The 15,496-nt window shown below is 44.0% G+C and overlaps 1 protein-coding gene across 2 annotated transcripts in view; it reads left to right on the forward strand.

Annotated features, from left to right (window-relative positions):
- Window positions 1-14,822, forward strand: part of mark4b (MAP/microtubule affinity-regulating kinase 4b) — a 36,676-nt gene extending 21,854 nt beyond the window's left edge. The window contains exons 6-18 of one of the 2 annotated variants that reach the window (XM_030778513.1): window positions 1,202-1,272; window positions 1,558-1,614; window positions 1,927-2,163; window positions 2,604-2,723; window positions 2,901-3,000; window positions 3,133-3,242; window positions 4,832-5,009; window positions 5,566-5,777; window positions 6,413-6,516; window positions 8,829-9,107; window positions 10,671-10,753; window positions 12,143-12,187; window positions 14,265-14,409. In XM_030778513.1, the coding sequence (XP_030634373.1) occupies window positions 1,202-1,272; window positions 1,558-1,614; window positions 1,927-2,163; window positions 2,604-2,723; window positions 2,901-3,000; window positions 3,133-3,242; window positions 4,832-5,009; window positions 5,566-5,777; window positions 6,413-6,516; window positions 8,829-9,107; window positions 10,671-10,753; window positions 12,143-12,187; window positions 14,265-14,329 (1,661 nt within the window). In that variant the 3' untranslated portion in view covers window positions 14,330-14,409. Of the gene's footprint in view, window positions 1-1,201; window positions 1,273-1,557; window positions 1,615-1,926; window positions 2,164-2,603; window positions 2,724-2,900; window positions 3,001-3,132; window positions 3,243-4,831; window positions 5,010-5,565; window positions 5,778-6,412; window positions 6,517-8,828; window positions 9,108-10,670; window positions 10,754-12,142; window positions 12,188-14,264 lie in introns of both variants that reach the window. The other variant, XM_030778512.1, reaches the window with a different exon arrangement.
- Window positions 14,823-15,496: the final 674 nt, after the last annotated feature.

The following is a 15,496-nucleotide window of genomic DNA, read 5'->3' on the forward strand; positions in this document are numbered from 1 at the left end:
TATGATATATTGGTGCCAAAAATCTCCCGCCTTTCCTTGGTGGTTCACCGCCTGTATTCTTTTTTTTTTTTTTTTAACTTTCTCTCCTCGTTGTCTTTAACTTACTCACCCTTCTCTTTTCTTCTCTCATCATTCCTTTCTTTCTCGTAGCCCCCCTGGCATCTTGTCACTGTAGAAAAGAAACAGGCTCGTGTGTGCATCCTACAGTTATTTATTTATATGTCTGTGTGCCTCACAGCTGTCTAATGTACATACATGACCAAGTTTGAATGCAGACTAACTGACACACGGACACACACACACACACAAACACTCACAAACACATGCATGCGTCTGTCACGTCAGTTAGGCATCCAGTGTCGAGTGACGTCCTGGTCATGCTCTACTTTTCTTTCCCTCTCTACCTCGATCATCTTTCTTTTCTTCCGTCTGTCCTCCAGTTCAATTCAAATGTGATAGCCCAGTATATATGTTCTCCAGTGCTGACTCTAGCTCTAACATGTTTTGTACCAGCAGCTCCTTCTATCAAAGCACAAATTAAGATTCATTACAGACTGCTCATTACTGTTCCTTACAGCCTCTCATTTTCACCCCAGGCTTTTGGCCCATCCGATCGCTTTGTACACTGCATCATCTCACGCTAATCCTTATCTGCTTTGGTGGCTATAAGAGTGAACACACACTTACAGATGTGCTGGCAGACTGCCCCCCTCTCTCTTATTACTGTAACACTTCCTGCACCCACCTGTGATGTCATTACTGTTCCCTCTCTCTCACTCTACATCTTTCTTTCTCTTTCTTTCTGTTTCCCCAAGTCTCTTTTTCTTTTTGCCTCTAAAGTCTTCTGACAGTGTTTTGTAGGGTATAGTCACAGTTGTATCTCTGTGTCAGTTTTGTGTGCCGTGCTTCTCTTTAACTACTCACATAAACGGCTTATATCAGCTATGGGAATCATGGGTATTTTGTACAAATATCAGTTATATATATGTACAATGTGTATGTAATATATATACATATACATACATACTTATATATATATATATATATATATATATATATATATATATATATGCACATTTGACTGCAGTCAGCTGATCTCCCCAACCCAAGATTATCAGAATCATATGCTGTTCTCTGTGGTTGATTATTCACATGTCTCTCTCTCTCCCTCTCTCTCCCTCTCTCTCTCTCTGTCTGACAGGTGAAGTATTTGACTACCTCGTGTCCCATGGGAGAATGAAGGAAAAGGAGGCACGTGCTAAGTTCCGTCAGGTGAGATGAATCATGATGTAGTTTCCTGGGGTGAGCTCAGGATTCATAAACATTTCTCAAGGAATAGGATGACATAAACAGGGAAGTATAGCAGAGATAGTGGAGATTACGATCTGTGCCGTCTTTGTGTGCTGCTCCCACACTGTGCATTGGGTTTGTTAATGCACTTCATGATGTTGAACTTGCCTTAGGGAAAAGCCATGCTGGTAGAAGAAGGCCTCTGTTTGCTCGTTTGTCTGTGGTTCCTTGACTTGGTCTCTGTGTGGCTTTCTGTTTGTCTCTCAGATTGTGTCTGCTGTTCACTACTGTCATCAAAAGAACATCGTTCACAGGGACCTCAAAGTAAGTATTGCCTGTCTCTGCTAGCCACTCTTCACGTCTTCTCACACTGCAACATTCGAAAAGCGTTTTTCGTAAACCTCAGTGAGACAGCAGTAATTTGAGAATTCAAAGGCCCATGTTGCCTTTAAGAACATTCTGAAGTATTGCTGTTGGCATGGTATACAGGGGAAAGTTCACCTCTAAGTAGCCCGAAATTTGTTTCATTACTAATTGTCAGGTAACCATCTCATCACGGTCGTGTTAAATCCTGTTTTCTGGAAACTTCTCTGTTCTTTCCTTTCTCATCTCTATTTCTCATTGGCTCTTGCTCAGGCTGAAAACCTCCTGCTTGACGCCGACTCCAACATTAAGATCGCCGACTTTGGCTTCAGTAACGAGTTCACGCTGGGAAACAAGCTGGACACGTTCTGTGGGAGCCCCCCGTACGCTGCGCCCGAGCTGTTTCAGGGGAAGAAGTACGATGGGCCAGAGGTAGACATCTGGAGCCTGGGAGTCATCCTCTACACGCTGGTCAGCGGCTCTCTGCCTTTCGATGGACAGAACCTCAAGGTAAACCAGATACCCCTCTGTTGTCCGTCGCCAGTTTGAGCTATCAGAGTCTGACCTGTACAGGTGCCTTGTTTTGTAAAGGTCGTAACATCACTTTCTGAAACTTTCATAAGCTTGACATAAACACATCCACTCTCTGCCTTTAATAAAACCACTCTATCGTCAAGCACTGTGTGTACTTGAAAGGACATCACAGTGTATGATCATATACCATAAGTGTACATCAAAGGCAAATGCCATGTGTAATTTGATCACATTGTAAAGAATTTCTGAAATGCGCTTAGTAGATACTTCCTACGGATCTCTGTTTTTGCAACACCTTACATGTGTCCATGTTAACGCATTGGTTCATATTTTTTCATTTGTGTTCATTGACGTGTTGTGGTTAGTTTTGAAAGGTCAAAGGGTACGTTTTGACCTGTCCTGCTCTTTGACGTTAGGAACTTCGAGAGCGGGTGCTAAGGGGAAAGTATCGTGTGCCCTTCTACATGTCCACAGATTGTGAGGGCATTTTGCGTAGGTTCTTGGTGCTGAACCCCAGCAAACGCTGCACCCTGGAGGTAAGGATGATCAGCTACAGCCCTTTCATCCAAACCCCCAAACCACTCACAGACTGTACGAATAGGCTACAAAGAGACTTACTGAAGTTTTTCTGGGGTTTTTGGTTTGTTTGCTTAATTTTGTGTTTTTTATTCTTTTTTTTATCTCGATTATATAACCACAAATCTCTCTCTTAGCAAATCATGAGGGACAAGTGGCTGAATGTCGGCTATGATGGTGATGAACTTAAGCCCCATGTAGAGCCTGTGGAAGACTTTAATGACGCTAGCCGGATCGGTAGGAGGACATATACCTTTCTGTCCATCTGTTCATCCTCTGTGACACAATGTTTCTTCCCTTTCCCGTGTTTCTTCATCTTTCTTAACCGGATCATCTGGATGTCTGAATGTCTCTCTTTCCTTTCCGCAGACGTGATGGTTAGTATGGGTTACTCCCGTGAAGAGATCAGAGAAGCATTGTCTGGCCATAAGTATAATGAGGTGACTGCTACCTACCTGCTGTTGGGTCGTAAGAACGAGGTGAGCTCGGCCATCATGCAGAGATTCATTGTGAGAGTCATTGTGTAATCTGTGTGCACACATGCACATGTTGTGATGTCTTATGTGTGTACGTTTTTAAATATGAATAGCTATATTTAGTAGTGAAAGGGTTATCTATTAGAGTATGTTATGTAAAAAGAGCTGGTATAATAAGCTAAAGCTTCAGCCTACACCTTTTCGGTCAGTATTTTCTCTGTTCTTTCCTTTTAGTTTAAGGCCTTATTGTTATTTATTTATTTATTTGTTTTGGAAAAATGTTAATAAGGACCGAAATAAATTTCTATTGCTACTGCTATATTTATGGCATAGCATTGGACATTGAAACTGATTTCTCCTGTGGACCAGTGCTGAAGTGGTTAGAGGAGTTCACACTGTTAAAAGTTAGGTTGTTTGATAACTAGTTTAGTTGAATATGAAATACTCTCATTACCAGCTGAAAAATACTGCCACACAGCAACCCAGAGTTCACACCTGTCAAAAGAATGTCTTTAATTTTGCTTCTTTATGTGCCACTGTTAACAAAGAATCATGTCCCTCAAAAATACATATTGTTTATTGAATGAAATGTTGAATGGATAATTAGATTTGGAGTAGTCAGTAGCACAGTGGACTATGTCATTGTGTAATTCATTAACACCGAGTGACAGTCTGTATGTAAATAGTGGTGGACAAAACAGGAACTCTCAGTTTTGGCCAGTGAAGTCTGTCTGAAATAGCCCTATGCTGTTATGTGAAGTGTACGGAAATCATTGATGCTGTAGTGAAATATGGAGATATTGTTGACATTGTACTGAAGCAGGGGTGCATAGGTGACACTGCACTGAAGTGTGGGGATGTATGTAATCATGTAGTGAAAGTTGGTGACATTAATGATGCTCTAATGAATTGTGGTTGCTACATTGCTGTTGCTGTAGTGAAGCATATGAACATTATCTACACTGTTGTGAGTGGGGAAATTGGTGATATTGTGGAGAGCCGTGGGGACATTAGTGATATTGTAGAGAACTGTGGGGACATTCGTGATATTGTAGAGAACTGTAGGGACATTAGTGATATTGTGGAGAACTGTGGGGACATTAGTGATATTGTGGAGAACTGTGAGGACATTAGTGATATTGTGAAGAACTGTGGGGACATTAGTGATATTGTGGAGAACTGTAGGGACATTAGTGACATTGTGGAGAACTGTGGGGACATTAATGATATTGCGGAGAACTGTGGAGAACATTAGTGAGTGATGAGTTTTGGTGAGTGACTTTTGTAGTTGGATCTGAGGACTTTACAGATGCGTTAGTGAAGTGTGTGGACACATACTGACGTGGTAGTTATATGCAGGGTCATTGCTGATGCTGAACTGAGGTGAGGGAGTCAATAACAGAGTTGTTAATGAACTGGAGCGTGAAGAGGAATCGCTACTGGAATCGATAAAATCATAACAGAACCCAGCCCTAATGTTGCAAGAGTTGTCTGTATGAGATATTATACCTGTTTAATGTATGCGTGTCTGTATGTATGTGTATTTGTGCCTTCATGTTTCAATTGATCCTTCCCCCTTCTCTTTCTGACAGTCGGAAGGCACTGAGTCAAGGTCTGGCAGCACCCTCTCTCTGGCACGGGTGCGGCCCGGCTCTGTCAGCAACGGAACCAGCAAACACTCATCCTCCAGCTCAGCCTCATCCTCCACCCAAAGCAAGCCTCAGCGTAGTGCCTCAACTTACCACCGCCAGAGGAGACACAGTGACTTCTGTGAGTCACCGCAGTCTCCTTCAGCTGCTGGCATGAGTCAGCAGATTGAAACTGTTGTAACCCACGTTCCTGTCTGAGTCTGAGTAGAGCACTTTGACTCCAGCACTCACTGACTTTTGACATGAATTACTTTTTATGGTGATGTTTTATAGATCGTGTTCCTTGTGTAGGCTGTCTGCTGGTGCTGGGATGAGTAGATATGGCCGAGTGAATTTGGTGTTCGGTGTGTTTTCTGACATTAAACTGATGAAGAGTGAGGACTCAGGGGGAGGTTTTAGCCACACGCTGAAGCTTTGAGCTCTGTGTGTGTGCGTGCGTGTGCGTGTGTGTGTGTGTGTTAAGCCCGTATCTATTTTGTTGGCAGGTTCACACTCACAATTCACGGTCATATTACATTTTCACTGTATCCTTTTACTCAAAATGAGTTTTGCTTTAGGAGAAAAGCATGGATATTCATAAGACTAATGGGCTGTAGTAATTGGTCATATATTATCAATGATCATCCTTCTCTCTCTCTCTCTCTCCCTCTCTCTCCCTCTCTCCCTCCCTCCCTCAGGCGGTCCGGCAGCACCAGTGACCCACCCTAAGCGTAGCCCAACCACTGCGGGTGAGGGGGACCTCAAGGAAGAGCGTCTACAGTCGCGAAAGGCCAGCTGTAGCGTGGTGGGCAGCCGAAACCTCCCCCCGTCCAGCCCCATGGTCAGCAGCGCCAACAACCCCAACAAGGCGGAGATCCCAGAGCGCCGCAAGGATGTCACATCCACCACGGTGAGTCCACACAACAACAGGGAGCTGATCCGGTGGAGTTCAGGATACAGAAGAGTGGAGGAGAAGTGTTTTTTTTTTTTCTTCTTAAGGAACCGCAGTGTAGACCTCAGAGACCAACATGCCTGTTCTTACAGGGCCAGTTTTCGGGGCCTGTTGGTCTTTGTTTCTTTGCTTTTCTCTTTGAATATAGTACATGTGACCTGTCAAGGCGTGTTACATACAGTGTGGACAAGGAGTAGCTGAGAGTAATGAAAAATCACCCGGACTTGGGTACTCAGCAGACTTGCGCTGATGTTTAGAGGAAACGTGGTATTGATGGTGTGAGATTACCACTATTACAGTAAAGCACTACAAGCATTTCTACCGGATGTATGAGGGAAACTGCTGTGTACTGACCTGGCTACAGAAGAGATATGATACAGAAATGATCTGCTGAGACTATTAGTACATGCAATCACATGTAACAGTACTGTTATATTTAAATATTACGTTAGATAATAAGAGTAGATGCTTCCAAAATGGTACATGATGAGATGACATGTGATATAGTTTGTGGTGTGGTGTATGAAGACTATTATTTAGTGTATGCAGAGAAACACAAGATGCTAGAAAAGTTTACTTCCTGTGCTTTCCAGAATAACATCCCTGGAAGTGCCATTACCAGAAGGAACACCTACGTATGTACAGACCGTTCCAGCACCGACAGACACACATTACTGCAGAACGGAAAGGAAAACAGGTGAGCCGTGTGTGTGAGTGAGCACTCTCGTGTGTGTGTGTGTGTGTGTGTGGGCAGCAGCACCTGTGAAATGTTGAGTCATTCAAGTCGTTTTTCAGCAGAGAGCGAGAGAGAGAGAGAGAGAGAGAGAGAGAGAGAGAGAGAGAGAGGACAAACAGGGAAACATTAACAGCGATAGTTTTAATATAGCTCCGTCTGCAGTCAGATAGCATTAAATCGGTTGCATCAAATAGAAATCGCACACAGTCTATTAGGTAACCAATATGATTATCAAGTAAGCTTCGTTTAGCCTCTGCTATTGTTCTCTGGATCACAGAGAGCTGAAGGGGTGTTCAGGCAGTCACACAGCTTTAAAAGAGGAAGTGGAGAGCTGTGCTTTAGCGTGACAAAGTTAGTCAAAGAGCTATGCTCTAGACCACTGCCAGTGATGACATGTTTACACGGCAGAACCAGGAAGGGAGTGTCTCTTCAGGGTACACGTTTACATATGAAAGCCTCCTAAAAATACATACCAGCAAATTAGCGGACTACATCTCAGATGTACGGTATCTGCAAAGCCGCGGCACGATTGTCAAACATATTTACACTTTGTGCTAATAAGATATTGAGCTTATATGAGCTTATAGTGCGTCTCTCCGGTTTGGCGTGTTTGTGTGGGGAGGGCTTTGCATCCTCTGCTCTGTGTAAGTGCCAGATGGCGTCTGCTCCATCCGTTTAGTGACCTGTACTAGCCTCTCCTCCTCCTCCCTTCCCTTGATTGCCCCCCCCCTCTCTCTGTCTCTGTCTCTTCCTGGGGAGGATCTGAGGGACACGGTCATGTGACCTGAGGGTTGTGGTGGGCGGCACGTGGACTGGCTGTGTTGTGGATGGGAGGGTGGCAAGGCTGGCACTGTGCCAGTGTTACCCACAGTGGCCTCAACACTTTTCCCCGTGGTCTGTGCAGTCTGCAGTGGTTAGGGGCTGATGGACAACACGTGTACACAAACACTTAGACACCGACATTCATTCAGTCACATATCATTTTATAGATGTTTACATGTCTGTGTACACATCAAGTTGCATTTGAAAATCCTGCCAAAGTAAGGAATTAAAATCATAGACCCTCATCCAATACATTATTTATTTGATTAAGGATGCATACACATAGATGCTCAACTGATGAAAAATGGAAACAGATATAGTGTCCTCATATCCTGCCTGGTTTTGAAGTGAGAGAGTGTATTGTCAGCCTCTAACAGAAGGTTGTATGTATGGTCCAGCCGGCTGGAGACGGGCTGTACATGCACGTATGTGTGTGTATGTGTGTGAGAGAGGATCTGTGCGTGTGTGTGTTAGTGTTTGGGTTATTTAGAGCATTAACTGAAGTGGCTGTGGGCCAGGGGAGAGTATGCTCCAGTGTGTGAGATCTGTTAGAGCAACGCAGGCAGGACAGGACAGGACAGGACAGGACAGACACCAAGCACTGCAGCTCAGAGATGGAAATCTCACACAGCCTGCCAGTGTTTCCCTAACTTTAACTAACTCTCTCTGTCTCTCTCTCTCTCTCCCTTTCTCTCTCTCCATCTTTTGCTCTGTTTTTTCTTTATATACTCTGTCGTTATGAGCGATAATCCTGACTTCTCACAGTTGTCCTCTGCTCCCTCTTCATCTCTCCTCACTTCTCCTTTCTCTCTTTCTCTCTTTCCCTTCTCTGTATGTCATGATCAGATGTGTTATTCTGCCCTGTGTTCTGCCCAAGTTATCTTTTGACTTAACAAGCTGTGTGTCTGATTTTTTTGAGTCGGTGAGCTGTATTCATGCATAAGTACAGGCAGTGAACACTAATCCAGTGTCTCGTCTCCTGCATCATATCATTTTGTGACAAAATGAAAGCTGAGATCTCTGAGCTCAGAAGCAACTGGGCTTATGTGTAAGCTGGAAACTTTGAGTGCCCTTTTCACTCAAGCACTTTTGACTTTTTTGATGATTGTTCGTGCTACTCATGAACTAACTTTTGAAGAGTTCAACCAAGACACAATATCCAAACCCAAACATTCTGCCATGGTTTGAAACATGGTCAGTCATCGCCATGGTAATAACTGCCTAGTTCTTTGTTAATAAGGCTGAGCCATTACCATGGTAATAACAGGCTGGTGGCAATAAGCATAGTCAGAACCACAGTAATATCAACACTGACACATTGTTACGCAGCAAGTTTATCGCCATGGTAACAATAGCTTTGAACTGCATTTTCAAACATTTTATTAAACAAATTTAGTGAGTTCAATTTATGTCAAAAATCTTTTTCACCCATTTTTTTTTTCCTCTTACAGTACGTTGTCGCACCGTCTGCCTCCGGTCTCCCCGTCCACCCACAGTATCACGGGGGCGAGTGCGTCCAGCTCCACCTCGTCTGAGCGCACAAGACTGACCCGCGGATCCACCGTACGCAGCACCTTCCACGGTGGCCAGCTCAGAGACCGCCGGACCCCTTCGCACGCCGCGCCCCCCGCCTCGCCCACCCTCTCTCACGACGCCACACCCCTGACGCACTCCCGCAGCCGAGCCACAACCAACCTCCTCAGCAAACTCACCTCCAAACTCACTCGCAGGTAAGAGGAGACAACAGACTGCGGACGCCTCTCGCTCCATCTGCATAACTTAGTCTGACATCGATTCAGTCACTTTCAGACAGTTAATGAAATTTTGAGATGAATAATCTGAAGCGGGGGAAAGGAATTATTCCGGCCAGGTTAGTGAAGTGGGAAAAATAGATTGCACAGATAAAATTACTCACGAGTTAAACAGCGTGGGCTGTTAAATCGTCTGCTTAGCTCTCGTTTGTTATGTTCTTACCACGGGAAATTTAGCAGTTCACAGTCAGCACGTGTTAAATCAGTTGCATCGTGCACGTTCTATTAGGTAACCAAGTGATTATTAAGTAAGCTTCGTTTAGCCTCTGCTATTGTTCTCTGGATCACAGAGAGCTGAAGGGGTGTTCAGGCAGTCACAGTTTTAAAAGAGAAAACGAGAGCTGTGTATTACTGTGGAAAAGTTTGTGAGGGAGCAATTTTCTAGACCAGGGCTTTTCAACCTTTTTTTTTTTACCAGCTGAACCCGTTTGACCCAAAATATTTTCTTCAAAACCCCCCTTGAGATTTTAACTAAACAAATTTAATTTGACATTGACTTTTTCATCACAATATCACAAAGCTCCTGTTTAAAAGCCCCTAATCTACATTATTCCCGGTGAATCCATGCATATTTGCCCATGCAGAAACAGGAAGGGACTGTCGTTTCAGGGCACACACGTACAGATGAAAGTCTCCATGGGAAGGTAGCTAGAGGCATCTGAGATGTCTGGTAAATTGTCACGAGTCCAGTGAAAGGAGACGATGTGGTTAAGCAGTTTGGCTAGTCAGAGAAGAGAGGGCAGACTGTCAGCCACACAAACAAACTCAACTTCAATGCACACGCAAGATTGTAAATGTGACCAGAGATCCATCCCCTGGCAGTGTTTTTTTTTTTTTTTTTTTTTACTAGTGTAGCCCTCAAGGTCAGATCAGAGGAACTCTGAAGGATGGTTTCCCATAATTCCTTAGATCTTGTTCCACCAGGTTGTCACTCTTTAAGTGGAGCTTGCTCAGGGAAGTCCCTGAGACTGCTGTAGTGACTGCTGTAGTGCTCTCGTCCTCTATGCTCCTCTCAGATTGGTGGGACGCCTGTCCAGTCAGTCAGGGGTGGGGAGGAGGGCTTATGAAGAGCGATTTGAATGCCAAATACAGGAAGAAAGAGTGTGTCTGCCAGAGGCAAAGACTGTATAGAGCAAGCCCAAGTGTTTCAGAAGATTCGTCCATCACAAAGACCCTATTCAGTATTCAGCATCTCCTCAGGCTTTGTCCTTTATTAACCAGAAAAGCTTTTTAATCTCCCCACTTCCCTAATTCACACATTCTTCCCCCTGTCCCCTGGCTGTGGTTTGGGTGTGTGCGTGTGATGTTTTGGGTTTGCTTTTGTTTCTCAGGGTTTTTTCTCCTTGCTAGAATCTTCTTTTTCTATCACTTTTCCAGCTCTCTTTTTGTCTTCCTATCTATCTATCTATCTATCTATCTATCGTGCTGTCTTCATTCTTTCTTATTTTCCTCTTCTTCCTCATCTCTGTCTTTATCTTCTAGGGTCAATCTTGACCCCTCTAAGCGTCAGAGCTCAAACAAGTCTATCTCGGGCTGCACTCTACCACAGGGATCAAAAACCGTTAGTAAGTCTTGTTCCTGTGTTTCTGACGTTTTTTTTTTTTATCTGTCGAATTATTTTTCTCTCTGTCTGTCTGGTGATCTGTCTGTGTGTGTGTCTGCTCTCAAGCGCCTCCCATACCTCTTTCCCCATTGGTGACCTTCACTGCTGTCTGTATTGCCCTTTTCCCTCATCAACTTTGGGGCATCAGAGCTCCCTCTAGAGGCTGTAGCTGTTACAGCATCCGCATGCAAACATGCATGAGGTTTTTCTTGAGCTCAGCCATGAAGCATGTAACATCTTGTATCTTTAATAGCATATTGGCTGTTTTTTTTTTTAATGTTGGCACTCAAAGGGCACTTTGTATCTCAATGCTGCCACGTTTTCCCCGACTGCATTCATTCAGTCTCTACTTGTCGCACTCTTTCCACGTGCTCTCTCATTCAGCAGCCATTCACAGAACCAATGCTTAACTAAGCTCAAGACATGTCTATAATCCACTGAGAGAGCCCTTGTGAAAACACTCACAGTGAGTGACAGATTGCGTATTCAGTTTTAATTCCTTCACTGAAGGAACGTGTTGGAACAGTCAGGCTGCAGGCTGAAGCGACTAAACATCGGTACCTGTGAGGTAGTGTCCAGGTTTGGAGTATCACCTCTAAGGTTTTAGACCTGGATTAGTTATGTAACAGGGTTTACATCCACGCATTAGCAATCCTCTTCAATGCCTGAGACTTACAGCAAAGTCTAGGCTTGTTGGTCCCCTCCCTTCCAACCTGATTAGTTTTTTTCCTTACAAAGTCGATAAGAAATGCCATCAGACTTATCGGGAAGACTGTTATGGAAAACTAGAAAGCTCCTCTTTTAGGAAACTGTTAGCATTTGGTGTGCCGTGTCAGTTGTAATTTCTTCATTGTTGGAAGTGAAGCCCCTTGTATTTTTTTTTAGCTGTAGCGCCCTCAGGTGGATCTATATGGAATTGCACTGTGGTATGGTGCTGAGGATGTGAGTGTAGGCCACAGTGCTGATGTTTCAGAGCATGTTAATTAATTAGTCGCACATCAGTCAAGACTTAGCTGACTAAAGGTTAGATTTGCACCGGTAATTAAGAAGCCTGTTAATGAGCCCACTGTAAAAAAAAAAAAAAAAACCCTGCGGAAGAATTTCTGTGCTTGTTTCATTTATCTGTAATTTCTTGTTTGCTTGTTTCTTATTTTTTTTGTTTCATGGTTTATTCTTGTGGACTGCCTTTGTGAGGTTGCTGTCACTGTGGCCCTCGAATGAGTAGATGTTGTGTTTTGGTGTGACCTTTGATATGATTGTTGGCTTGACAAGTTGTGTGGGATTAGCGATGTAGATCAGCATCCTTACTGGTTGACTGATTTCTAACACGCCCCTTTGTCTTCTTCTTGAGGGTCACAGACGAACCTGAGAGAGTCAGGAGATCTCCGGTCACAAGGTGAGTATCGCGGAATAGGAGGCCCTCTCCGGACATTAGAGACTTTTTACTCAAGAAGCTTTTAAAGCAGAATCCTGTCTTGATTCAGAGTTGTAAGAGGAATCATCCTGTTCGTTATAGTGGGTCTCATCATTAGAGAAAGGCATAAAAACCAGAGCAGAAACACAAAACAGCAAAATAACATAAAGCATAAATGCTTTGGGAATTGGTAGTGTATGTTTTAACATGTGCTTAAGTTCTTAGTAAGTGCAAATCGCATAATGTGCCCAGTGACTGGACTGTATTTGTACGATCAAGTCATTGGTCTAGTTCTTCCACCAACGCAAGGTAACAGTTTAAAGTATATGACTGTAAATGCAGTCCACTGTATTTAACTTGGCTCTAGACTCTTAGCTCTGCGACCCTTGTGTGAGAGAGTCATCAGTTAAGTGCATTAGTAGGTTTGGCAGGTCCCCTCTATTCTGTATACAGCTGGAGCTAACTGACATGTAGACAAAACAGTTAAAACAGTTAAGCTACTGTTACATCATAGTCCATGGACATACAGTAGATCTCTCTGTTTTTAACAAAAGCCCGTTTTTCTGGTTCTTTCCCTCCCTCCCCCTCTTAGCCCCAGACGCACAGATTCAGGGTAAAAACACCAGGTAAACTCAGGCATGGGCCGGATGCCGTGTTTGCTGAACGTTGCTGTGGATATGACATGACTCGTATACGTTGTATACAGTATCCAGTTGCTTGTCTATACTGTGTGCATTAACAGTCGTTTTCTGTGATGAAGTACAGTAGCTGTCTAGCCCATAGACTGCTCAGATCCCCAGAATTTGACTCCTTTCCCTAGGCTCCTCCCTCCCCTGCTCTGACAGTTAGCTGTGAACTGTTTCAGCTGCGCAACCACATGCACATGCGAGTCAATTTGGTTTGGCTTGAAATTGAAACCAGTTTGAAACTGGCTTTTTCAGTGCACAGGTTGTCCCATTCGTAGTCTTTGATTCACGTCGGTCTGCTGGTTTTCATTAGTCGAGACCTGCGAATGAAAACTAGCAAACCGGACACCAAGAAAAAAAAAAAGAAAAGTTGGTTTGATATCCACACGCGGAGACCATTTGTATTTGTGGTCACAATTCTCATTAAGTGCAACCACACAGTGTGTATAGTAATAGTGTATGACTGCTGCTTATGCTTTGAATAACACAAGCAGCTATGACAAATTATGACATGGAGGATGAGAAAGACGATTGTTGTTTGTTTTCAAGGTTAGATCAGACTTGAGAATGAAACATGTCATGAGGGCCTCTACACTATGGAGATTGCTTTATATATAGGCCTAAGCTACAACTGAAGATATCTGTAAGTGGTAGCATTTAATGTACAATGTGACGATGCCTGTTTCTCCATTCATGTCCTCCAAGTCAAATTTACTCAGTGACTCCAATATCTCTTGAGAGGATGAATTAGCTTAAGTGAGATAAAAATGTGTAACAAAATTAGAGCGAGTTGTAATATTTGTAATGTAAGAACATTAGAGTGAGATGTAATATTTAGATCAGTGATCATCAGTATGGTGTTGTTGGCCAGAGGAACTCCAAATGGACGGTAAAAAGATAAGTGTGTGTTCCTAACTGTATGTTCTCTGAGTCACTGAATCTGTCCTCTGTAGCTTCTGTCATATCTAACGGAATGTATATAGAACGAGATTTGTTAGTTGCATTTCAGAATCTTGATTTTTGCCTTTTGATCTCATTAAGTAGAATACTTTAAAAAGTACATTTTAATCTGTCTACAATATTTAAATGTGTCTGTTCTGTTGTAAGGGAGATGACAGTTTAGTGTACATTCAGGTTGTGTTATCATATTGTTTGTAAAGTGATCACTAACTAATTTTTCCCCCCTCCCCTCCCCTCCCCCCTCCCACTTCCCATCTGCCCACTCACCACCCTTCCACCCCACTCACAAACACCCATACATGTCCGCCACTTCACACATCTCTCTCCCTCTGTCCTTCATTATGCATATCTTCTTACTTTTGTTCTTCATCACACATCCATCTCGCTCCCTCCACCTCTGCCCATCTCTCCAGTCGCCATTTACCTGGGAATCAAAAAGCCACAGAGCCCCGGACCCCCCGATGCGGCTGGGATGTGAGGGTCCGGAGCCCGCGGGACCCGGTCGAGGTGGTGTCGGCGCTGCGGGAGGCAGCGCAGGGCTGCGGGTGCCAGGTTCACCAGGCCGGGCCTTTCCTCCTGTCCTGCACGCACGGCGCAGCTGGCTCACGCGTGGCCTTCGAAGCCGAGGTGTGCCAGCTGCCGGCCGGCCCCACCGAGACGAGCGGCGTGCGTTTCAAACGCCTGTGGGGGGCGCCGCTAGCCTTCCGCGACATCGCCACCAAAGTGTCCAAGGAGCTGGAACTCTGAGGGCAGATGCGGGGTGGAGGGTGAGAGCAGAGAGGTGGTGCATGGGAGGGAGTCAGGACTGTATTGGTCGACAGCTGTGACCAGAGAGGACACCACCCGCTCCACCTACCACCCCCACCTCCAATTCCAATTGGACAGACAGACATACACACAGACACAGATGGCAGCGATGCCTGCCAGCCCTGCTGAGAGACTTTACCCTTTACCGCTGATACACCAAGCATCTGGCTGAGTTTCCTTTTTTTTTTTCTTTTTCTTTTTTTTTTTCAAATTTCCAAATTTCTGAGCGTTTGTTGTCACAAAAATGTCTTGACATGTCGTCATTCCTTTGTAACAGCTGCTATTTAAAATAATTTTAGATTATTTTCTATTCTGTATCTGCATCTAGCAGGGAAAAAAGTCACTTTTTTATCCTTATTTGAGATTGCAAATGAATAGCATGTGTGAAAAAAAGAGTGTGTGACCTCACAAACCATAATGAACTCTGGACATCCTTGGGAGACGCTCTGAAATGGCAGAGAGATATGGTGAATCTTTTTGTTGTTGTTGTTGTTGTTGATCTCTGTATGTTTTTCTGCACATTTTGTATGGACATAACATTAGCTTTTGTTTGTCCATCTCTTGCAGTGGTCAGTGTAACAAGAAGCCGAGCTGTCAGACCTGCCAGTGTTTCAGAGCTGAGTTTGAGTTGACTGCTTTTTTCTGAGCCACTAACACTTAACCCCTTACTCCTCTGCGTTTTCAGCTGTCCTTCTCTGCGGATGTACTACATGGTCAGAACAGTAGCACTTTAGGTTTGAGTGAACAGCATCACCTCTGAGAAATAAATTTCCACTTTAAATGGTACAGCGTACTTCACGAGCCTCATTAAAACCTCCGAGTTCTGTTTGTTTGCTCT

Source organism: Chanos chanos, chromosome 6, assembly GCF_902362185.1.
Source record: "Chanos chanos chromosome 6, fChaCha1.1, whole genome shotgun sequence".
NCBI lineage: Eukaryota > Metazoa > Chordata > Actinopteri > Gonorynchiformes > Chanidae > Chanos > Chanos chanos.